The 25,756-nt window shown below is 41.0% G+C and overlaps 1 protein-coding gene across 5 annotated transcripts in view; it reads left to right on the top strand.

The window, feature by feature from the left end:
- The window catches only part of SCAF11 (SR-related CTD associated factor 11), a 71,454-nt gene that overhangs the window by 22,700 nt on the left and 22,998 nt on the right, over nucleotides 1-25,756 (top strand). For 4 of the 5 annotated variants that reach the window (XM_075600126.1, XM_075600127.1, XM_075600128.1 and 1 more), the window contains exons 2-10: nucleotides 4,997-5,074; nucleotides 6,697-6,851; nucleotides 9,554-9,631; nucleotides 10,119-10,222; nucleotides 11,454-11,515; nucleotides 12,598-12,638; nucleotides 16,099-16,193; nucleotides 20,131-20,223; nucleotides 21,931-22,034. In XM_075600126.1, coding sequence (XP_075456241.1) covers nucleotides 5,014-5,074; nucleotides 6,697-6,851; nucleotides 9,554-9,631; nucleotides 10,119-10,222; nucleotides 11,454-11,515; nucleotides 12,598-12,638; nucleotides 16,099-16,193; nucleotides 20,131-20,223; nucleotides 21,931-22,034 — 793 coding nt within the window. In that variant the 5' untranslated portion in view covers nucleotides 4,997-5,013. Of the gene's footprint in view, nucleotides 1-4,996; nucleotides 5,075-6,696; nucleotides 6,852-9,553; nucleotides 9,632-10,118; nucleotides 10,223-11,453; nucleotides 11,516-12,597; nucleotides 12,639-16,098; nucleotides 16,194-19,553; nucleotides 19,576-20,130; nucleotides 20,224-21,930; nucleotides 22,035-25,756 lie in introns of those variants that run through there. The other variant, XM_075600130.1, reaches the window with a different exon arrangement.

The raw sequence follows: 25,756 nt of genomic DNA, 5'->3' as shown, positions 1-25,756 counted from the left end.
GGCACAACACAAATTGAACTTTTGGGCTACAGTCGAGTGACGCGAGCTGGTTCAGCGAATCAAGGCGAACCAGTTCCGTGACGTGTTCGGTACACCCCGCCACGCCCCCAAACGCCGTGATCTGGCTCCTGCTGTTTGAGTACAGGTCGCTGTGCTGAAGGAGCACACGGCGGAGGCGCGAACGCTAGCAAGCTACTGTACCAGCCTGTCGAGCGAGCCCTTATGCAGGTGGCATCGGGAGACGATAAGGGGTGTGGTGGAGGCGTGTCCCGAGCGGTTTACCATCATTGGCTGAACCGCTCCACGTGATACTGACGTCACGCGGCTATCGTATGGAGAGACAAATTAATTTCTCTCCAGGATTCTGCCTTGGTCGCGTGCACTGTTGTGCCCAATTACAGAATTTGGTATTTCTTTTGGTGGCATACGCTGCCGTGGCCACTGTAATTGCATCCATAAGTGATGGGGAGGCAAAATGGAGAGATGTGGAGGGGAGTGAGGAAGTTGGAGAACACACGTTGACAAAAGAGTGAGGAAACGGTAAACAGAAAAAGCAACAGGGAGGGTATAATAAGATGCAGGAGAGACTTCCCAGGTATTGGAGTAGAGGAAGAGTACAAATTATTAAGAGCATTTAGAAAGTTTGCAGAGTCCAGATCTTCATGTACAGTATTCACCTCCAATTTTAACTCCAGTATTCCAATAGTATCAAATGTTGTGTAGGGTGCACAGCGGCAAGAACCAGGTTTCGGCACGAAACGCGGAGGAGGGCTGTACTCTCTACCGTTTTTTTTAATGCAGCTTGAATAAACAAAGTTTTTATTGCCACATGACCTGGTTCTTGCCGCTGTGCACCCTACACAACATTTTCTGATACTCTTGGATTACAGACGCTGTTGCACGCCTGAGGACCTGCAGGGGAATAACAGCGAGTACCTTTTTGTTCTATGGAACTCCCTAGGAGAGGAGAATTGAAGACGCCCCCACCAGATGAATGTAGGGATTTGTGTCTACATATGACATTGGAATTTGAGAATTGCATTATAGTATGATACAGGCATACCCCGCTTTAAGGACACTCACTTTAAGTACACTCGCGAGTAAGTACATATCGCCCAATAGGCAAACGGCAGCTCACGCATGCGCCAGTCAGCACGTCCTTAACAGCAATACCGGCTCCCTACCTGTACCAAAGCTGTGCGCAAGCGGGAGACTAGAGCCTGTTACAAATGCGTTATTTACATCAGTATGCACGTATATGATGATTGCAGTACAGTACATCCATTGATTAAGTGGAAAAAAGGTAGTGCTTCACTTTAAGTACATTTTCGCTTTACATACATGCTCCGGTCCCATTGCGTACGTTAATGCGGGGTATGCCTGTAGCTATTTATATTTCCCCTGTATGGTAACCTCCATATATACAATTGATAATAAGGGACCAAGCATTTGAGCTCCTACAGGAACCTATATGTATAACTCCAGTATTCACTCCACTTCATATGTGACACTAAAGATGTTAGCACAGCCATATAAGGCTGTTTTGGTTAATATGAGGGAAATGTAATCTTTAAACTGTGACAGTTGAACCTCCTGTAGGAATGCAGCACATTTTGGAGTACAGGCATACCCCGGTTTAAGTACACTCACTTTAAGTACACTCGCGAATAAGTACATCTCGCTCAATAGGCAAACGGCAGCTCACGCATGCACCAGTCAGCACATCTTGAACAGCAATACCGGCTCCCTACTTGTACCGAAGCTGTGCGCAAGCGGGGAGACTATAGAGACTGTTACACATGCGTTATTTACATCAGTTATGCACGTATATGATGATTGCAGTACAGTACAAGCATCGATAAGTGGAGAAAAGGTAGTGCTTCACTTTAAGTACATTTTCGCTTTACATACATGCTCCGGTCCCACTGCGTACGTTAATGTGGGGTATGCCTGTATACCATTTTTATATTGATGACTCTGGCAAGGTAATCTAAAACGATTAGCTACTTCCAACACCCTAATTACCTTCTCTAGTGCTTTACAAATAAACAATCCAAAATGTTACCGTGGAGAAAGCTGCCTCGTTAAAAACACTGAACTTAGTGCTGCAAGCACACATTTGGTTTCGTTGAGCTCCTCCAATGCTGGAGGGACCCAGTGCTCGAAACACTACACACTGAACCATGTCTGAAGCAGAGCTCTCAATGGAAGCTATGCTTCCTGAAGTTGTCCCACACTGCCTTGAGTCATGCTACACAAGGTATCGTGGGATGGGAGTTCCGCAAGCACAATGGTAACCGACAGAGTTGCCTCTTAACGCGGGTTTTTTGCACACTGCCAGTGCTCGCCTATGTTTAGGCTGATTTTGATGCGTGGCTGACATTTTACACGTATATAATGTGCGAGATTAAAGGTTCAAGAACTATAAACGTAGTGCTATTTTATTATTTTATGCTTTCTCCTCCCTCTCCCTAGAAATCTAGAGGGGGTAAGGGGCAATGTTGAAACAGAAGGTAGTGACTGCTCATTGTGGGACAGAGGGTGATATGGTTGGTACAGCTGATCCCATTAAGGTTTGAGGAGTGGATGTTAGGGGGTGTTGTCCTGGAGTTTGATCCAGCCGCTCCCAATATGGTCAGGGGGGAAGGAAGGAGAGTCGTGTGTGTGTGTGTGTGTGTGTGTGTGTGTGTGTGTGTGTGTGTAGACTGACACACACACAGTCTACACACACACACACACACACACACACACACACACACACACACACACACACGTCCACACACACACACACGTCCACACACACACACACACACACACAGTCCACACACACACACACAGTCCACACACACACACACACACACAGTCCACACACACACACACACAGTCCACACACACACACACACACACAGTCCACACACACACACACACACACACACACAGTCCACACACACACACACACACACAGTCCACACACACACACACACACACAGTCCACACACACACACACACAGTCCACACACACACACACAGTCCACACACACACACACACAGTCCACACACACACACACAGTCCACACACACACACACACAGTCCACACACACACACACAGTCCACACACACACACACAGTCCACACACACACACAGTCCACACACACACACAGTCCACACACACACACAGTCCACACTCACACACACTCTACACTCACACACACTCTACACACACACACACTCTACACACACACACACTCTATACACACACACACACACCCACACACACACACACTCCACACACACACAGTCCACACACACACAGTCCACACACACACAGTCCACACACACACAGTCCACACACACACTCTACACACACACACTCTACACACACACACAGTCCACACACACACTCTACACACACACACAGTCCACACACACACACACACAGTCCACACACACACACAGTCCACACACACACACAGTCCACACACACACACAGTCCACACACACACACAGTCCACACACACACACAGTCCACACACACACACAGTCCACACACACACACAGTCCACACTCACACACAGTCTACACTCACACACACTCACACACACTCTACACACACACACACACACACACACACACACACACACTCTACACACACTCTACACACACACTCTACACACACACTCTACACACACACTCTACACACACACTCTACACACACACTCTACACACACACTCTACACACACACTCTACACACACACAGTCAGTCAGTCAGTCAGTCAGTCCAGGAGAAGTTTTGTTTTTAGGTGGGAGTGAGAGGAGGTAATGCAAACGGAAAGGTGGATGTGATGGAAAGAACTTGGGGGGCCTTTTAGGGATATCTTTCCTGATGACGGCTGAGATGTAGGGGGGGGGGTCAGCATGGTTGGAAGTCAGGACTAGTGTTTTTTAAATTTGATTCTAGAGAATATGGGAAGCCAGTGTAGGAATTTGCACAGTGGAGCGGTGAGTGATTGAGAGGAGTCTCGCAGTAGCATTTTGGATGGATTGGAGTTGGGACAAGGGGAATGGCAACTATGAGAAGATTGCAGTAGTCAAGGTGGGATAAGAGTAAGTGAATTAGGATTTTATTTGTGTAATGAGTGCCAAGTGTGGCACACAGGCATGGTTTTATCTATAGCTCTATCTCTGCGTTTGCATAGTTTCCATTTCACCAACAAAACACTAATCTCATTCTGTGCAGCCCCCCCGCAGTCTTCCCATTTTTCTTATTTTGTAAAACCTCAGACCCCAATTGATGGTTGCTTTTCATATTAAAGATAGCTATACGCCTTTCAATCGCATTATTGAATCCCCTTACTGTATTAGGCCGAGTCCATAGACGGACAGGCCGTGCTGAGGCGTGCGGACGCTCCGCACTGAGCCCCTGCATCCTCAATGAGGATGCCTTGAGAGGGGGCTCACGCGAGCGTCCGCAGGTGTGCTGACGAGTTGGCGGTTTCAGCCGAGCGCCAAGCTGTTTTTCAGCGCGCTGTCGGCTGAAAACCTCCAATCACCGCACAGCAGCGTCAACGTCACGGCGCCGTGACAATAACGTCAGTGCGTCGCGGGCGATTGGCCCAGCGACGTCACTGCCCCGCCTCCAACCACCTCCCCCCGGCTCCCTTCGCGCACGCTGGCTCGCCTGCAAGTCCGTGCAATCGCGCTGACTGAAGCAGGCGAGCCTCAGTGTTAGCGCGCCTCCGCTCTCCCCACCCCTCTCTGGCCCGGGCCTTAGGCCCCATTGCCTCTCATGGGAGGGTAGTCTACGAATCCACCACCTTATCTGTGATTTTACTTCCTTCCATTTCCCATGGGTTTGCCACCCGCTGGGTTTCAGAGCATGACATCTTGTTCTAGCACTTTTCTCTTGCATATGCTATCATCCTGTGCTGTATTGATACTTGTGGGGTATATAGTAAAAACACTACACTTTTTTTTTTTTTGTATTTACTTTCAGTGGTTTCTGAAATAGAAATGAAGAACAAACCATTATGCAAACCTGGTGCAGAAGACCAGCAACCTGAAGAAAGTGAAGGTAAGCTTTATGTTCCCCATGGGGCCTAAAACAGTGATACTTGTTCTGATAACCGCCCCTTCATGGTCGTCTTCAATGTTAAACACATTCAGAAAAGTTTAATGGAACTGCAACTTCCTCCTCCTATGAGCTTTGCTCCCCCGTGAGCATGTCAAAAACAAAAGTGCTTTTTTTTTAAACATCTGAAGTGTTTGAGGCTTTATTACGCAATCTATTGTTATAGTTGTATACTATAAGGAATATATTTAAGATTATCAAGTGCCAATCCTTCACATATACCATGTTTTAATGATCAAAATCACCAACTGGTTATGCTCATCAACTCCCCCAAAACCCCACACAGATGGAAAACTAAACTAAAAAAAGAACCTTTTTTGAAAGTGTCAACTGTTTTGAACTGCATTTTTCTTTGGTTAGGTTATAATTTAGGGATTAGGAGATTGTGGGCATGGAGTCTGGCTGCTATCAAGTAATATTCAGACTTTGTTCCCTGGTGTGCCGCTCCTATCCCCTGATGACACTAATAGCCTCCTATTGCAAAATAAATTGTAGTTGCCTCTGGCAGCAAAAGGTTTAAGTTTGCTAAACTGTGGTTAAACTACAACTTTCCAATTAGATTCAACTGCTAAATGGGATGGCTTGTTTTTAGAAATGCTATCGAAAGTGGGTGTGCAGGTACCATCTATATTCCTGAACAGAGTAAACTTCGGTTTGAAAGTTATTCGTCTGTAAATGATTAATTGGTTACGTTTTGTCTATTTTGTAATTTTATAGCTTTGAGGTGTATTATTTTAATTAACCCCTCGTGTTACGAGATCTACTGCTAGATTTGAGTGACTTTAATGCCTGTGGTTTTTGTATTGGTTATATTTAACCTTCTGCTCCCTGAAAGGGTGCACTAAGTTTGTATTAAATATGCAGTCCCACTAGAACATAATAGCTTGTCCTGAACTCCTTTTAATCATGAAAATTCTGCTGTTTGAGGCTGTAAATGCACATAATCTAAATCAACCTCGTCTGACCTCAACAGTAGGGTAGGGGTTTTTACTCTGATTTCCATGGAATGGTGTGATATAATAATAATAATAGACTAAGTTGCATGAAAAATCAGAGGTTAGAGATGGTGCGTTGAAGCATTTGTATCTCTAAATTTAGTTGAAAATGGGAAACCTAGTAGGTTGCATGATGAGGAAGAGATATAAGATGAAGGCAATTGTAACCTAGATCTGGGGGGGCCGCAAGATTTTCTGGCCTCTAACGCACTTACCTTACAGCGACGCGTTGTCATGGTAACCCGGTGTCAAAACGGGATCCCGAGATGTCACATGACCCCACACGTCATTTGTCGCGGGGGGCGCGAGCCGCAGAGGAGAGCAGGCATGGGGTGCGCACGGGGAAAAGTTTGCGCACGCACCCCTGACCTAGATCATGTTACATTGCTAGTGTGTATCTTCATTATTTTGTTTTGGGATGTTTCATGTAAAGATTGCTTCTATTTACTCCAAATACTGATAACAGTAAAATGAAAACCTTTCTACTTTTTGCGTATTTTACTAAAGAAATGACCATTCCTTTCTGTAGCCCTTCATATACTTAATATGCACTGCGATCTTGTGCCACAGGTGAAGCAAACAAAGATGGTATTTGGACCAGTGCTGTAGCATATAGTGCAACCGAAAGGTGCCCCATATGTCTAAACTTTCTTGCAAAAGAAGTTGGATTTCCGGAAAGTTGCTACCATGCTTTCTGCATAACCTGCATTCTGAAGTGGTCTGAAGTAAGTATGTAGGCACACACCTTTTTTGCCAAGCGTAACTATTTCATTGCTGGAGTAGCCAGATGCAATATATTTAACAATTGTTGTTCAGCTAGTCTTGGCCGATTGGAGGGTGGCAACCTCCTACCTAATTGTAGCTCACCCCCTCCCACATTTAAATGGTTAAGGGCTCACTCCATAGCATCTTCCACTCAGGGGAACTTGCTGGCTTGCAGTATGGTTGTGACAACTCTAATACAGAGTGCTTTTCCTGGTAATGTACAGGTTATTAAACGCTTCAATCAGACTTAGAACTTTGCAACTAATATTGACAGATTTACTATAAATCATTCTTCCTGTTACTACACAGGTTATTAAGAATTTATATTAGCGTTAGGGACCCCTGAATTGTGGTCTGCCGTGCAGTTGGCTCAGGGGCTTACAACAATTTTGGCCAAAAATGTTAAACTAAAAGACCATTTTACTCGATATTTATACATATATATTCAGGCACTGTACCGTGTATGAGTTTCACTGGATGTGCTAAAAACTGAGCTCTGTCTGTGTTTTATGTTCTGTCTCTGATTTTAAGCAATATATTTATGTACCCTGACTGTAGAGCAGTGATTTCCAACCTTTTTTTGTTTGGAGGAACCCTTGAAATATTAAAAAAAAAAATCTCGGGGAACCCCTATCTGGCTGACACATATTGGGTTCAACAGTGGTCAGTCACAACATTTCACACCTCATAAGCCACCTCTATTTCCCACCCTCTACCCATGTGTTTCTCTCCCATCTACCTCACTAACTCTCCCGCCTCGCATGTATTATCCCTTGCGTCTCACTCTTACTCCCTCTTTTCCTCACTCCCTCCTGCTCCCCTCTCTTCTCTCACTCGCCCTTACCTTCCGTCAATTACCCCACTCTCTCAATCCACCCTACAAAATACATACCAAAAAAACCCACCCCCAGGGGTGTCTGTGGTTCATAGGAGGAACCCCTGAGACTGCTTCAAGGAGCCCCAGGGTTCCACAGGAATCACTGCTGTAGAGGTTTAAAAGGCAGTCCCTCATAGACTAAAGTGTGCAAACATGCTTACGGGGTTACATTTTGTTTGTTTGTTTTTGAGGGGGGTTTAAATGTAAATCGTGACATCTAGAAGTATATTTAATTTATGTTTCAAAGTTGGTTTGTTAACGTCAGATATCTGGGAGTAGTTGGTTTTTGCTCTATTTAGTCGTTGTGTGTGTTGTGTTTTTTTTTTTTTTTGTTTGTTTTTGTCATGTATTCCTTTTCAACACCTTTGCTCTGATGATGCCACTTCCTTTCCCTTACTTTGATTGGCTCGTGTAAGGATAGAGGAAATACTTCTGTGACAAACACCCCCCAAGAAAAAGAAATACATTTCTAAAGACGCAAAAGTAGCCATGTATTTGCTTTGCGCATGTTTATATCTGTTTAACCTTTATAGTGCCGGAAGTCCGATGGCACTCTGCCACAATTTCCACCCATGTAATCACCTCACTCAAGAGAAGAAAGAAACACAGCGCACAACGCTCATAGTGCATTAAAAATTATATTATAACAATAAATCAATAGGGTAAGTATTGTGCGTACATCAATGTATTAATAAATAGGCATGTTAGGGGTAAGTTACCCATACACCAACTCAGTTGACCGGATCAGATGTCGTCAGCAGGATGTGAAGCTGTTTCGTGACACCAGGTTCCAAACAGGTCGGATGGGAGGGTCTCTTTGGATAAGCAGTATATACAGTGGTTTAGATATTGTCCAGCGTCCGCAGCTCACAAAGGAGAAAACCGGATCTGTCCACTGTTACACACGATGCTTTCTCTGTACTCCGTCGCGGCACTTCCGGGTTATGACGTCATCACTCTAATGCAGCGCTGCTCGCGTGATAGTCTCTCTCCGGTGGCACAGAACAACCGCATAAACGGGGTATATCAAGTCTTAGAACGCTCGTCCGAGCGTTTCTCCTTTGTGAGCTGCGGACGCTGGACAATATCTAAACCACTGTATATACTGCTTATCCAAAGAGACCCTCCCATCCGACCTGTTTGGAACCTGGTGTCACGAAACAGCTTCACATCCTGCTGACGACATCTGATCCGGTCAACTGAGTTGGTGTATGGGTAACTTACCCCTAACATGCCTATTTATTAATACATTGATGTACGCACAATACTTACCCTATTGATTTATTGTTATAATATAATTTTTAATGCACTATGAGCGTTGTGCGCTGTGTTTCTTTCTTCTCTTGTTTGATATTCTAGGGGGTCCTTTGAGCCATCCCCGGCACCACAGCTGCAGACGCTCCATCCAACCTATATATTTTTAGGTCACGTATTATACATTTTTATTTATCACTGTATTTATCACTTCACGTGTGTGGTATTGTTTAATTAGTGCGCACTCTCCTTTCACTTAATCACATCACTGCCTCCTGGTTGACAGAAGTGGTTCAAGTTCTGTTACGTTTGGGCCCATCGCTCGGCCCCTTGAAAACAAGCGTTTCCTTATGACGTACCTGGTATGTCAGGTATGTTATAATGGCACTGAAGGTTAAGGCAGACAATTGGTTTATTAAATAATTTACAGAATGTTAATTGCAGGTTAGCTAATAGGCATTGCACCCTTTTAAAAGAACTTAACCTCCATATTCGATTGAGCCTTGTTTTAATATATTTGTTCTTTTTCAGACATCCACCTCTTGCCCTGTTGACCGCAAACCTTTTCAGGTGGTCTATAAAATAGATCCGGTTGAGGGATGTACTAAGGTAAATGCTAAAAATATTTCCACTGTACATGAATCTTGGTTATAAAGCGATATTATGCGGCCTAGTAATCTTTGCAATTTTTTTACATTCTGAAATTAAAGTGAGGGACACCTACACCGCGAAATATCTAGTCGACGTGAACATACAGGTTTGCTGGACATACATGCCAAGTTTACATATATTTTTATTGTTAAATATGATACTTTAAATATGGTCTATGGCAAGGGGGTACTTGCTGTTTAAAGTAAATGGGAGTGACTGTGGTTTTCAGATAAACACTACTAGCCTGTTAAATGTGCATATAAAAGCAACCACACTTTTTTGGAAGGCTGAGATGTTAACATGAGCCAGAAATATATTGGGTAAACCTGAAATTTGGATGGCTTTATATTCTCAGTGACTTACTGATTCTGTATGACTAATTAAAAACTTGCCTTTTCTTGGTTTACATGTCTATTTTCTGTCTTTGTTTATTTTTTATGTTAAGATCCAAGTAAAGACACAGAGACCGATAGAAACAAGAGAGAACTGCTGCTGCAGTAGCAATCAATGTTCTTCCCTGTACTGTGCAAATGGAAAAATATGTATCAGGTCTGTGATCACATTTAATTCTGGTATAAGATCATATTAGATTAGAACTGGCAAACTATTATGGATACAAATCTAATTTTAATACAAATGATGGTCATTCCGTCAATCTGGATCTACTTGGCTACTCCAGATCAACATAAATTTCTTACTATAGCCGTTGAATAAACACTATAATACAATAATTATCTTTTTAAAGTGGAAAAAACTAATTGGTGGGACTTAATAATGCAGCATAATGCTTTTGAAGGCTCTGTGCATCATTGTCTGCTATAACATTGCCGTAATTGGTACCTCACTGTTGTACACAGCACTGAGCATACGGACTCTGGTATGTGGCGTTAAAATCTGATTTTTATTATGAACTGGGGTCTCGCTAAACTAAGACGCACTATTTTCAGCTCCAAGGAATCACTGGTCTCCGTGATACTTCCGGTGAAGTTACCAGGTTTAAATCTCTCTCGGAAACAAGTTAGCTGCCAAATATCAGGCCAATCGGAAGCTGCAACATAATTCGCTGTGGCTTCCTATTGGGTGGCCATTTAAATCCCATTTAACTCTTTGGGTGCCAGCAGGTTCCCGACACTAGTGATAATGGTACTGCGTTGTCACTGATGTTTCACTTCCTCAGATCGTTTTGTGGTACGGAGAACAATATTTCCCCTAGAAAAACGTGTAGAAACTTTGATGTAGCTACACCCCATGTCGTACTGGCTACGTCTCAAGCGCACCAAAAGAGTTAAAAAAAAAAACATGACGTAAAACTGGTCATTTCACCAGTGTCTCCGGCACAGGTGTGTCCTGTGCGTGATTGTGTAAGAAAATAAAAAAACTAGTGAGGATTGCTCCTTTAAGGAGATGCAACAAAATGTAATGTAGACACGGGGTGCACAATCTTTCTCCCCTACGCCCCCATGCCGGTGCCACCGCGCCCCCCCCATCCTTACCTTGGTTCCGGCGTTTCTGACGTCATGGCAACGCGGTGGGTGCTGCGTTGCCAGAAGATAAGTAAACTGAGCCAAGGGACCTTACAGAGGCCTTCGCCGCTCCCCCGGAATTTAATTTAAATGCCTTTGGGAAGAGCTCGGGCCTCTAAGCGCTGCGCACCCCTGATGTAGACCATGCAGTATTTTGTGCTAGTTACTGCAGAGTTAGGGCAAACTGTGCTTTTTGTTTAGCTGGCACTTTCCTTAAACAATGACTGTTGATTACACTTCCCTTTCTGTTTCAACAGAATTGATGCAAACAAAGAATTGGTAAATCAAAACTTTGAGTGCCATAAATTTGAGAAAAAACGTAAGTTCTACTGTGGTTGGTGATTTTTTTAATTTTTTAAAAAATTTTTTAAACATGTACTTCATGTTTGTGTGGAATATAAATATTTCGTACTGTTATCAATTTGCAATCTAGTTTTAGACGGTGAATCCAGTCCCCCTCAGCCTATCTCTTCCCCTGTACTCCCACCAAAAAAGAGGAGCACAGACTGATCTCAGAAATTCAAAATACCACAAAGATTCTGAAATGAGGTTCATAAAAGTGGGATCAGTAAATTTGTGTTTGTGGTTGCTGGTTTAGTGTTTTTTTTTTTTTTTCCTCTTGGATTACAATGGAGATTTTATTGCGCACAACTTTTTGGAACATGAAAATAAAGCCAGTCTTGAAAGCTCCATAACAGCATAATTTATGAAGAAATATATTTTTGGTGTAGTGCCAATTATCTGCAAAGTGTCCTTTAGAATAATAATTATCTTGGCGTTCTGCATTTTTTTTTTTTAACGAGGATAGTATACATTTGGATGAGTACCATTATTGTCATTTCCCTCCTATGAGGTTGCGTCAAGGTGATATTTTTCATTTTTGACACTTTCCTTCAGGAGAAGTTTATTGCACCTTTGGTCACTCACAGGTCATATTCATTTCTACCCACTCCAAGTACAGTTATTAAGCAGGAGTTAAGATTATATGTTTGACAGTTTTTTTCCAATTTGGAGCACCCATTCTCTACATATCTTACCTTTGGCCAACACCTACTTTTGAAAGCTAAAAGTTACCAAGTTCACTTTTTAATGCATTAATCACACATGTTGCACTATATAAGTCTTGAACATCACTGCTAGTTGGATTCATTCTCTATCTGATATTAGATATAAAAAAAAATTTTTACCTGGGAGGGGGGAGGTTCATGCAGGTTTAATTTTAGGACAATTGTATACCTAACTTTAGATTTAATGTACAATGTACAGTAGAATCTTGAGAACCATCTTGCATGTCCAAATGTGGCACAATGGAAGTTCTATGTTCTGATATTTGTCTTTAAATGGTTGCCATTGAATGCATATGAAAAAATGTATTAACATTACATTTCTTTTTAAAACCAGGATGCATAGTAAATGAAGAGAAAAATAAATCTCAAACAGAGGTAATGCTTTTTGACACGTTAAAATCAATTAACTGTCCCGTGATTCTGTTTTTGTTTCATTTTGAGTGAGATGTTGAAACATGTCTAAAAAGGATTGAACGGTGGCAAATAAATAGTGCAAACATTTTCTTATATTGCTGGATTTGTCTGCAGTATGTTAAAAGGAAATTTGTTTCAAGTAGGTCTAAAATGCCCTTCCAAATCGATAATGAAAAAAGTATTCCTTGTGTTGAAATGGACTCCGCAGCAGAATACCTTTTTAATTGGGAAACATACATATGAATGGTTCTGTAGATGCTGTTAATTGTAGGTTGAGTAAATTGAAAATCTGGGGCCGGTGTTTCTTAAGGGAGGCCTCAGGCATAGTAAGGGCTTTCATTTTATAGATAGCTGCAGGAGTCTTGTTTTTTCTACCCAGCACAAATGTTGGTGTGGGCTGTGATGTATAGTCCTACATCTGACAGTTGGTGCAACAAGCCTATGATTGCTCAGAAGATAAAATGGGAAACCACAGGATCATTATCCAGTGGACACAAATGGCAGCATTGAGTTTTACATTGTGCTGGAAATTGGTCATTGTTATTAAAGCTGCAGACCAAGCAATATCCTACGTGTTTTTTTTAATCAGTTCTGTACTATGAGAAAATACTCGTAGCATTTAAAAAATAAATAAAACTCTAAATGTTTAATGTTATTAATGTAACAAGCATTTTGTTTCTATAGCAACCATTTGCAAAGTCATATCCCCTTACTCTTCTGAAACAGGCTCTGGCACACCCCTTTTTTGAGCCCTGCCCTCTAGCAGTGCACCAGTTGTATCTAGTGAGTGCCTGGTCATATGATCTTACCCATAGAACTTTGCATCTTTGGTCCTCTTCTGTTGCACTTGACAACCATTTTAGTGAACCCCCAAGACCGAATCTTCGCCGATCGGAAATTTAACTAATTATTTAAGATTGTGTCTGCACATATTAAATGGGTTTTTTATTTTTTCTTTTAATGGCACCTTAGACTGCTGCTTTAAGAGTTTTTCTGGCTTCTGTGATGGAACAATATTGCATGAATCAGTGTATGGTAAAAGTTTAAGAAAACGACATTTAATTTGAAACAGAAATTAAAGTAGATTTGATCCAGAAAGATTAAATTCACTGAGAGTCAGAGTTTAAAGGCAGATGAAAAATCATGGCCTTCCATAACCATGGAAGCAGCTTTGGTCCAGAAAACCTTGACTGGGGGGGGGGGGGGGTTAGGTTGTTTTGATCCTCCTGCTTTGTGCATAAAGGTCAGGCAATATTTCAAATACTTTAGCCTGGTTTTTCTAGAAAATTTCTTTGCAGACTTTTCTGTGTGGTCAGAACTGGGTAATCTATATTAGTACTGTGGCTCTACTACAACCTAATACTCTAGTTTCTAAGAAATGTTGTTAAAGTGTATTCATTTCAGCAAGGCAACTCCAAAAGCTTCTCTTCATCTTGGTTACGGTTATATTTTTCAGACGCAATCCTTTTTTTTTTTTTTTTTAATTGGAGCTGAAACAAACTTTAATAGGGCTTTTCTGCACGTCAAATTTGCTGGCAAGCGCCAACAGTCATATTTAGAATGAGGACAAAAGAGATAGTAGTTGGAAGTTGGCTTCTTGGGGGCTCCATTTAGTTGAACAATTCTAGAATCCAAGTGAAGATCTGTAAAGAAATGACTACTTCCTTTTGATTTCCAAATGATGCAACTTTCTAAATAAAAATACAAATTGGGACAGATGCTGGTTTTTGGTGTGTATGCTGTCTATGTAAAGGACATGAATAAATAAAACACAGCGCCAACTTCTAAATACAAACGGTGACTAAATATCCTGCTGCTGGATTGTGGGGGGGGGGAGGGTGATTCAAATCCTCCCAAAAAGTAATATATGAAGGAAAGGGGAATACCAGCGCGTGGGTTAAATATGTGCCCTAATGTGAAAAAAAAACCCTGTTTTTAAAACTATAAAACACACAACTATCCTATATACAGTGCAAAATATATCCAATCTCTGTGAAGAGTGCACTTGCATAAACAAATGTCCGAGTGAAAATGTCCCGCAAAGTAAGTCCACTTTGGAGAAAGTATCCACAGGTTAACTTGATCCAGATGATAGGTGTGTCTCTTCACACTTGTTCCAAATCGCGCTATACAGCAGTGCATTGGTGCATAGCTTGCCAGCTCCTGTTGTCTTTGTTAGGCAGACCTTTCTTCACTTGTCCTCTGTTTATTTCCTTGCAGGGGGGGGTTTCACCAGCCTCTCTGCTTCCAGCAGGCTGCTTCTCCTCTCCTGCTCCAGAGTGCACGAGTGCACGTACCAGGCTCCAACAGCTGCGTGAGGACTGTGTGAGGAATTAGCTCTGCTCTCAGACAACTATGGTGGCTGTGAGTGCCCAAAAAACATCAGACGCCTTTCGGCAATGCCTTTCTCGGTGATGTCGCATCACTGAGGAAGGCATTGCCGAAGCGCGTCTGATGTTTTTTGGGCACTCACAGCCACCATAGTTGTCTGAGAGCAGAGCTAATTCCTCACACAGTCCTCACGCAGCTGTTGGAGCCTGGCTCGTGCACTCTGGAGCAGGAGAGGAGAAGCAGAGAGGCTGGTGAAACCCCCCCCTGCAAGGAAATAAACAGTGGACAAGTGAAGAAAGATCTGCCTAACAAAGACAACATGAGCTGGCAAGCAATGCACTACTATATAGCACGATTTGGAACAAGTGTGAAGAGACACACCTATCATCTGGATCAAGTTAACCTGTGGATACTTTCTCCAAAGTGGACTTACTTTGCGGGACATTTTCACTCGGACATTTGTTTATGTAAGTGCACTCTTCACCGAGATTGGATATATTTTGCACTGTATATAGGATAGTTGTGTGTTTTATAGGTTTAAACAAATAGATTTAAAAATTTATTTATTTATTTTTTGCACATTAGGGCACTTATTTAACCCACGCGCTGGTATTCCTTCTTCCTTCCTACTGCAAAGGACATACTTGGCTGTTGATCTTGTATGCTGGCTTGAGCGGGCCAAGAAGCCCCAAAACGTTTCCCTAGTTGCATTTGAATATGTACACGTATTCTGAGACAGTAGGAGTCAGCCAAAGTCCCACAGACCGCTTTAGAAATTAATTCGGACTCTGCATAGCCAGTTATTGGTCTACCTGTCGGTGTTCATACATATTTTATTTTCATAAAAGGACATAGTGTTCACATTTTCATTCAGCTTTTTAATATTTTTTTTTTTTTTTAATTAAATTAAGATGAAGCAAAAGTTATGCCTTGAAATGTAATATAGCCACTATTACAAAATGTTTTTAGGAGCACTGCTTGCTGTAGAATGTTTATATTTATACATCTGTGTATAGAGTGATGTTTGCCTTGTTTGAATTGTCTTTGGATTATATTACAATTATAAATGTTTATTTTTATTTTTTTGCAGCTACGATTAAGCGGGCCAAACCATTGTCTTACTAGTGATTTCTTCAATACATGTCCACTTAACCTGTCGGGGATTCCCTTTTGTGAAAATAGCAGGTTAGTATATTGTCCAAGATGAATTGTGTGTGTGCGTGTGTGTAATGTTATTTATTTCGCCCTCCCCTTTTAAGGTTTTATAGCAAGTTTACAAGTGCAGGAAAAACTAATACATGGTCATTTCTCAAACTCCTACACAACTACTTGGTGGCATACTCGAACTTTATTTACTAGCTGCATTGCATGGGAGTGACACTTTTTTTTTCTGAGTACATTGTAGTTTCTGCAACAACCACAAATTGTATTTTCTTCCCTCAAAGGCTAATTTGCTTAGGAATTCACTGATCTTGTGGGAATATTTCTCCCCTTCTCTTTGGGCAAATATGCTTTGGCCTAGCATTTACTCAACGGTTTGTTTTTTCTTTGCAGTAGAAGGCATCAAACACTGCCCAAAAGGATCCCTTGTGTATGGGTTCTGCTGTGTTGCAATCTATAAGAATAGTATTTTTTATTAAATAGATCTATAATAACTTATAGTTTACTTTAAAATAGAGAGAGTTGCTATAAAATCTAAATCGGTCAGCGCAATAAATGCTTTCCTTAAGGCTGCGTCAGTGCGATCAAACACATTGCGACAATGTGTTTTTCATCCTGAGTGAGCACTCTGCGGTCGGCTGCTTGCCCAGACAAAGTCTTTTGAATTTGACATGATTGCCCTGGTCACATGCGCGATTCAGCCAATGAGTGCGGAACCACTCATGTGATGTCATGGGCACGCAACTACACTGGACACTAATCGCCCTGATCGCACGATGCTCCAGCGAGAGCACACTCGCTCTCAGTCTGGACAAGGCCTAAGTGCCATAAACCTGAACAATCGGCACATACTGATCTATGTGCATTCAATTTCCACCACTTTGGCACACCATCTGGCAGAGCCTGCTACCAAAGTCTTGCGTATTCTTAACATGGCACTTATAATTGGGGTGTGTGTTTCCTAAAATATTATAGTAATCCCTTGTTGTATGGAGGGGTTTTAAAAGGCTCAAGTCCATATCTGAGATGATAAATTATGAGCAATTTTATACATGAGGAACAAACTATGAAAAAGCTGCTTATTCACATCAATCTCTGATTCATCAAACCTATTGCACTCTTAAGCATCAGAACCTCCTTTTTTTTTTTTTTTTTTTTTTTTTTTGATGATAACTGCGGATATGAAGATTCTGACTAGAGAAAAGTAAACTACAAAGTGTCGCTTATGTTTTACTAAGGGAGACTGTTCTCGTATTTATGGGGAGGAAAACAAATGTCCTCCATAGATACTGCAGGACCTTTCCACCTCTGCAAACATTGCTTAAAATTATGGGGGGATGGGGATGGAATCCAGGTATGGACATGCAAACGATATTCTGATTATCATTCAATGCTGAGCAAATTAGTTCTTGCTTCTAGACCTGTTGGATTCTGGAAGTATGCGCAGGAAAGAACACATTCAGTTTGTGTTTTTTGACGGCAATGTGAAGTATGGATTCACTACAAACCTTTTGATTTCTTCCTGGAGTTCTCCTTGTAGAACCTTTCTGTCCGTCCCTATTTTGAAAGATCTGTTGAGTTGAAGACAGTTGTGCTAGAACATGGTGTTCAAGAACACAACTACGCCCTGATTAATTTTGACTCTTGCACACCACTTCTTTATTTCACTTCTTTACCTCATAAGTTCTTATTACTCTTCAAGCAAATGACATGCATTTTAATGACCAGCTGATTGTCTTGGACTTGTAAAGCAACTGCTGTATGAAGCATCAATTGCAGTTCACTTGGTGTGTATATGGTATTAAAGAGGATTATTAAACAGAAGCTTAATTTCTCTTAAGGCTGCATAGAAATGTTTAGAGATGGCTGTCTTTATTCAGAATAAACTGTTCAAAGTTTGTGCTAAAAAGCAATTGGAAAATGATTTTGCTAAAAAGGCAGGAAGTCCTGAGTAAGATGGACAGCTGCAATAAGTGGCTTGTAAGCTTTGTGAGGTTGTTTTTTAAGGCTGTAGCATACATGCTGTACAATATGGTGACTGTTTCATATTGGCAACACATTCTCCGTAGTAGTCACTTAACTCTTAACATCCTACAATTAGACGTTGATGTTAATAAGGACGTGGCTGCATGACGTCAGTGCTGGTTTAATATCTTATGTATAGAGCAGACGGGGATTGTAGGGCACTTGGCTGTAGCAACATTCTTTAGTAACAAAGATCACCATTTCAAGTCTCTTGTTACTACAGTGGATCTTAAATCTGTTTTGCAGGCACTAACAAGGCCAACATTTGAACCCCTTGATGATCATTGAGGACTTCTTCACCTTTAAAAGCGGTCTTATCGATTTTGTCATGAGATCCTCAAGGAGAGTGGGAGAGATTCAGGCCTTAATCTTACAAGAAGGCCTTTTTATAGTACTTTGTTTCCCCTCAGATGCTTGAAGGAAGAACCTACATTTGTCCAAGTTTGTCTGCTTTGATCATTTCAGGAAGCCTTTGAATCGAAACAAAATGCCAAGATCTTAAATGCATGGTCAAAGCTTCCTACCGGACCGTATTCTTTTCCCTACAATAAAGTGCCATATCAACTGCATTTCTGACGGTTGCCTGGGCGGAACGTGGTTTTTCATTTCTGAGTAATTAAACCTTGAACGTACCTCTGCCAGTGTGCTGAAGTTAATCTTCTGAATAAAACACATTGAGGACCAGTGTTGCACATGGAAATGCTTCAAAACATGGTGACCATCTGAGAAATCCTAAGCTTCGGCATGTAATCTTACTAGAAATTGTAAGAGAATGCTGGTGCGATGTATTTATTTTAATCGTGGTATTACCCAAGCACTCCAATTCATTACTATTTTTTTTTTTTTTGCACAGATGAAGCAAGCTTCCTTTTCTCCCTGGTGTGCCATGTTGGCATATCTAAGAGATTTTTTTATTATTATAACTGGATATGTTCTGTTACCTGAACAACGTTACTTGTTACATCTGTAAATTACTGTAGCCCACAGGTAATAGTATCACATTGGTTGTTGCCATCGAGTACTTCATGCTTTGGAATTAGCCATTTCAGAGACGTGCGTGAGGGAATATTATAGCTCTTCAGTAGCTCTCAAAGTATTAGGCGAGTTCTTTCCTGCATGATTTATGGGAATACTTTAACGGTTGATTTCCACATGCAAACTTGTATTATGTAATATAGCACAAGACCTTTCTCTTTTCAGCGGCTGTATGCATTCCTCATTAGATACAGCAAACTGGTAGTAATATGCATGCTTGCCCCTGCAATCTACACCAGAGGGAACATCTCAGGTGCATGGCGTGTCATCTTAGGCTGCGGCCACGCTGCCGCTGAGCTCACTCATTCATGCTTGAGCGGTGACATCACCAACTCTTCAACCATGAGTGAGTGATCTGCAGTCCTGTAATAATTGTAGAGCGTGTGTCTGTGTGTCTGTGGAACATATTGAGCACACAGCCCCCAGCTTCTGTTGACTATCCAGACTTGCTCCCCTCTCACTCCCCACCCCCCTTTCCATATCTCTCTCCTCTCCCCTTCTCCCCCTCCCCACATCTCTGCTCAGTCCCCCTCGCCCTTTCCACATCTCTCTGCTCAGCCTATACTTCCTCTCTCGCCCCATTGGTCAGAGCAGGGTCTTGTGAAACGTCTCTGCGCTCCAAAGACAAATTAAACTGTCACACCAAGCTTGGGGGAGCTTACGTGCACGAGCGAGCACCGCGTGAGCATTTATTTTGCAAGTAGTAACCTCGGCAAGTGCTAGCGTGGACGCAGACTTGTATAAAGACCATGTAGAAATACATTGGCTTGGGTATCGCTTGCCACTGGGGTCAAACGAGTGTGCTAATCCCTTGAATAATTTTGTTTTGTAATTGCTTGCTGGACAAATGACGACAAATTATTGGGGGAAAAATGTGTTTTAAATCTAAAATGTCTTTTAGTGCAGAAGTACCAGAAGTTGGAGAAATTGATTTAATACGACAAAAGCGAGAAGAACTGTTCTCTTTGAGCTCCCCATTGAGAAGATTTGAATGGTAAGAATATACGTTCCCGCACATTTTTAGATGGAGGGCTGCTGGATAGATATATTAGCTGTTTTTCTTAGTTCTATCTTGCCTCGCTGGTTTTCTTAGTTCTATCTTGCCTCCCACCACTCGGATTCCCTATGATATTGCATGGTGCGAAATAGCGACCTGCAATCTCCTCCCAATGGCACGCCACTAAAACTTAATAGCACGGTGATCTTTGTCCTCACTTCCTAGTAATGTCCAGCAAAAAAGTTGTAGCGTGACGTCTATTGCAAGCACAACTAATTTAATCTTGGACACGCCAGTGATCTGTCAGTCACTGCAGTACCCCAGAATTTGTCGTGCCATGTAACGGGCGCCTCATTTGTAAACTTGTCCATAAGGCAGATCTTGCACCACTGCACTGGATCAAGGATAAAGTTCTATCAAAAGATTAACATGTAATCATTTGTAAAGCAGCAAAGTTTTTGCCAAAGTAAGAATCTGCTGCGAAAATTGAATTTCCGTGCCTGGGTGAACTTTTTCACATTTTTAAGTACGGTTCCCCTATCTTAATAAATAAATAAATGTGCAAGCATACAATTTTGCCTTTGGCCACTAGAGTGTGCACCGACTAACTTTATAAACTTTGCCACAAACCCGAAATATGACGTAGACTTTTCTTCACCAGTCCCAAGTGGTATACATCACTTGGAGAGACCTGTGCACAAAAAGGAACACACCTGGGATATATGCAAATGATTTGAACTAGCATGTATCTTGGGTATGCTTTTTGTGCTCGGGTGTCTGTGTTGTATTTTAGGAGTAGTTAGGATCATATTTCCGGTTCAAATCAAAATTGCATATTTTTACTACAGATTTTGACCTGGTCTACTCATTTGACATCCTATTTGGATGCAAAACGTTCAGAACAATCTGACTTCCCAGTAATTCCATTTATTATTTATTTATTTTTCCCATGTTCTATCTTTTGTTGACTGGTGTCTATTTCATTGTTTACATGTATATGGCTACATAAGATGCTAGCAGTATATTACATCTTTGTGTTTTTTATATTTAACTCCTATTCTATTGCAAGGCACTGGTTACTATAGTAAAAGCAAATAATGTTTTTGTTTTTTTATTTATTTATTTATTTTCAAAAGCAAGGGAATATAGCAGTAGAACAAAAATGAGGTCAAACATGTATAGCTTGTATTAATCCAGGTTAATGTCTTTGCCAGCCCTCAAATACAGTAACTGGAAAATCAGAAGCATAACTTCTAAGTAATCGTATCTTTGTATTTCTAGTAATCCTGTGGAACTCGTAAGGTTCAACAAAAAAAAAATAACGTACAAGTATCTTTCACACTTCTTGCACTGTACTTGTTTGTTCAGTACCGTTTGCATTTATGTCAAATACATTCACACCATTTCTAACTGTCTCATTTGAATTTTGACTGGATGGGAGGAATACTTTTGGTTTATTTAGCAAGCTGAAGATGCACAAAACATGCAGAATTAAAAGAAAATCTTGCATTTGGATAGATTTTAGTAATGATTTAATTGCAGGTTCTAGCCAATGGGTTCGACGTTCCACAGAGTAAAATAAATCAGTGGGCCCTATATACAGGTCACATTTTAAATTTCCTCTTCAGAAAATGTTGAAATATTGCTGTTTATGCATTCATGTTTTTCTAAATTGTACAAATGTTTACGGTTTCTCATTTCCAGCAACACCTTTCTTTCTGCTGATATTGAAACATTCATACTTCCACTGGCTCATGGACTGGCTGACTATACCTTCCCATTAAGTCCGTTTTCTACAAGAAACCAAGGTAATCCTATATTGTAACACAACATTGTAGCAGACTTACAGTAACATGTTGTAGAAGATGAGTCAATCAGTATAGATGCGCTACAGTGTTGCAGTTGTTTATGCTTAAATGCTGATCGGAAAAATAAATCTCTCGCTCCTCCCTGAGACTCCCAGTTATTGAGAAAAAAATTGTGGACCCCTTTAGAATTTCAAATTTTTCCAATTTAAGATCGAACAGCATTTAAGTCCTAATAATAGATCAAGATAACGCGATTAAACAAATGGCACAAAAACATGATACTTTTTCCAAATGTATTTATCCACAAATGATGCAACATTCATTATCCATGTGTTGGAAAAATGTGAACCTTTAGATACAGTACCTGGTGGCACCCCCTTGAGCCACCATGAGTTCAACTAAGCCTTTCCTGCAACTGCTGCTCAGTCTAATCGGTTTTGGGGAATTTTGGCCCCGTTCTTCCTTACAGAACTGCTTAAACTCTGTGACATTTGATGGCTTTCTTGCATTGACATTTTGGTTTAGGTCCGGACTTTTACTAGGTCATTCTAAAACTCAGACTTTCCCCTGCAGACATTCTTTTGTAGATTTGCTTGTATGTTTAAGATCATTGTCTTGCTGCATGGCCCTCTTTCGCTTCAGCTCGCAGACGGATGGCCTGACATTCTCTAGAATCTTCTGATACAATATAGAATTCATGGTTTTCAATTATGGCAAGCCGTCCAGGTCCTGAGGTAGCAAAGCAGCCCCAAACAATCACACTCCTAACACCAGGCTTCATTGGGATGAGGTTCTGTTTGAACGCAGTGTTTGGTTTTCTCCAAACATAACTTTTCTCATTGAGGTCAAAACGTTCTACCTCTGATTAATTTGTCCAGAGAACATTGTTCCAGAAGTCTTGTGGATCTATGTGCTATTTGGTGAACTTCAAAAGGACAGCAATATTCTTTTTTAGAGAGCAGTGGTTTCCGCTTGACTATCCTTCCATGAACACCATGACTTAACTATCAGAAAAAGACTGAACAAGAATGAACACTCACATTAGCCAAGATGAGTGGCCTGCAGATCTGTGGTTGTTGTTGTGCGGTTCTTTGTGACTTCCTGGATGATTTGCCGGTTTGTTCTTGGAGAGATTTTGGTAGGACGACTGATCTTGAACTTTCTCCATTTGTAAACTATCTTTCTGACAGTGGATTCGTGGAGCCCCAAATTCTTAGACATGTATTTGTAACCCTTTTCTAGACTGAACATCAATAACTACTTTTCTGAGGTCCTCAAATTTGCTTTTGATCATAGCATCCCATGTTTCCACACACCCGTATGCTGTCCAAACTCTCAACATTTCTGATCTTTATATAGGGGGGGCGGGTGGGCTACCCAAACTCACACCTGAAGATCTACCTAATTATCTAAATGCCTGATTCTAATTATCCCCTTTTAATTTAGCTGATAAAACCAGAGTTTCACTGTCACATTCCCTGACTGTTACTCATTGTTTTAATTCATACATAATCTTGTTTCAAGACATGGAATTGGTTAATATAAACCCTAGTGTATGTTTAAGAAAAACCTGGTTTTGATTCAAGGTCATCATGGAAAAACTATGGAATTTATGTGATTATTTTTATTGGGGTTCACAAACTTTCTCACCATTTATTTTGTCTTGCCTATGTTCAGATTAGATATCACTCTCCTCGAGTGCTTTTATCAAGCCGCTCTCACAGCAATCTTACTGGTTCACCCTCCTAGATTCCTCTAGAGCTGCTCTATTCACAGCATATACGGTACCAGGGATTCCAGTCTTTTTTGGTTCATGGTCAGTCCGTATACATTGCTTTTCGGTTCCTGACCATTTTATGATCAGGTGAGCCAATGGGAGCTAACAATGTCTCTGGCTTCTTAACTAGTGGTCACTAAGTCTAGAAAGGCTATGGCCAAAAGGTGTTGCTGAATGTGTTTTTATGTGAAGGAAAATTGCTCAGCAAATATTCCAAGAAAGCTTGTCCTGACTAGCAAAAGTATTGCATCTGGAGAAACTCCTCAATTGACTTGCTTATCTTCATGGTTGGTTTTCTGTCATAGAAACCTTTTTTGAATTTGCTAGAAGGGAAGCCAAGACTGAGACTGCAAAGCCTTTTGGGCTGGAAATTATCTTTCTTTGCGGACATGTATGTACTGTATGCATGTCCTTATTTATATAGCGCCATTAATGTACATAGCGCTTCACAGTAGTAATACACGCGACAATCCTACAAATAACAGGTCATGGGAATATGTGCTTCATACATAAAAGTTTTAACAATTGAATGAAAAAGTGTGACTTAATCACAAGATCATCCACAGAAGGTACATTTGTGGTGCACACCACACTAATAATGTTTAATTTTTAAGTGAATATATACAGTGAAAAACCTTGGGGAAAAGGTGAAAAATAAAATATAAAATTAAAACTGACACGTGGTGCTATCTTTACTGATTCTTTTTGCCTTAACTGATAACAATGGTAAATACTACTTCAAAACTGTAGAATATATTTGCAAATATGTCTGTTGACAATATATCCTCCTACTTGCCTGTACACATTCATTAGTTAAAGAATTATACCTACAGATGTTAATAATGAAGTCTAGTAACCAATAAAACACTTCTAGATGCCACTGCAAGTCACATAGCTAAAATACACAATTTATATGTTTTAACAATTGAATGATCACGTGATATAGTCACAAGAACATTCACAGAAGTACATTTAGGGTGCACATCACAATAAACATTTTTAATTTTCTAACATAGCTTAAGTGAAAAAACCAAGGTGAGTAAGTGAAAAATAAAAATAATAATAAAATATTAAAACACGTTGAGCTGATGTTAATGATCCCAAGCTACAGCGCTAATAAATGGCACAATGATAGCTAGGTGTCAAACTATATAGCGATAATCACTAAGTAAACCTCCTGCCTGATATAATGAATCACAAGTTATGACCTGACTTGCAAAGTGTGGTCACAATTAGAAACAACTAGAGGAGCGTCGACATAAACATGATATATATAATACTGTGTATTGCTACAATTAAAGCAAACCGTGGGAGCAAAGATGGTGTACAAGGATGAAATGCACAATTGTAGTGGGGATTCCCTACAGCTAGTCTAACATATAAACGCTGCTTGCATAAATAAACGCTGTTTGCCAAGTAACAGCACAGCTCCAACATCGCTGTCAAATTTTACTCGAATACCCATCTCTAGTGAAAGCGATATAGATGCACACTGTTGCTGATAACTGGCAACAAAACACTCTGTTAGATGGTAACGTAATACTTAGCTAATTTGTAGCCTTTCTGACACTCCAACCACGGTATACAGATAGGGGTCATACGAAGCTGCACTGGCATCGGCAGTATCAGAATCAGAGGCACCACGTGACATGATGTCACTACGCCCACGCCCTACGCGTTTCTCTCCAGGCGGAGCTTCATCAGGGGCAAGTGGATGACGGGATACACCAGCCAGCTGCATATTTATACCTTTTGCCAATTCAATAAGTATTCGCAGCTACTGCAGAACAACTGCTAATAATGTTACAATCAGGACGTCACGAGACATGGCCTTGTTCTAGGAGAGTCCCGTGGACCCCGGCGTATAATTTAAAGAATACAAATTAACTTTTAATAGATGTACTTAAAACATATATTACCAAAGAATTGTGTAACGTGAATTAAA

The sequence above is a fragment of the Ascaphus truei genome, chromosome 5 (genome assembly GCF_040206685.1).
Source record: "Ascaphus truei isolate aAscTru1 chromosome 5, aAscTru1.hap1, whole genome shotgun sequence".
NCBI lineage: Eukaryota > Metazoa > Chordata > Amphibia > Anura > Ascaphidae > Ascaphus > Ascaphus truei.
Note: the sequence above shows the minus strand (reverse complement) of the source record. Positions and strands in the feature narration are given on the sequence as shown.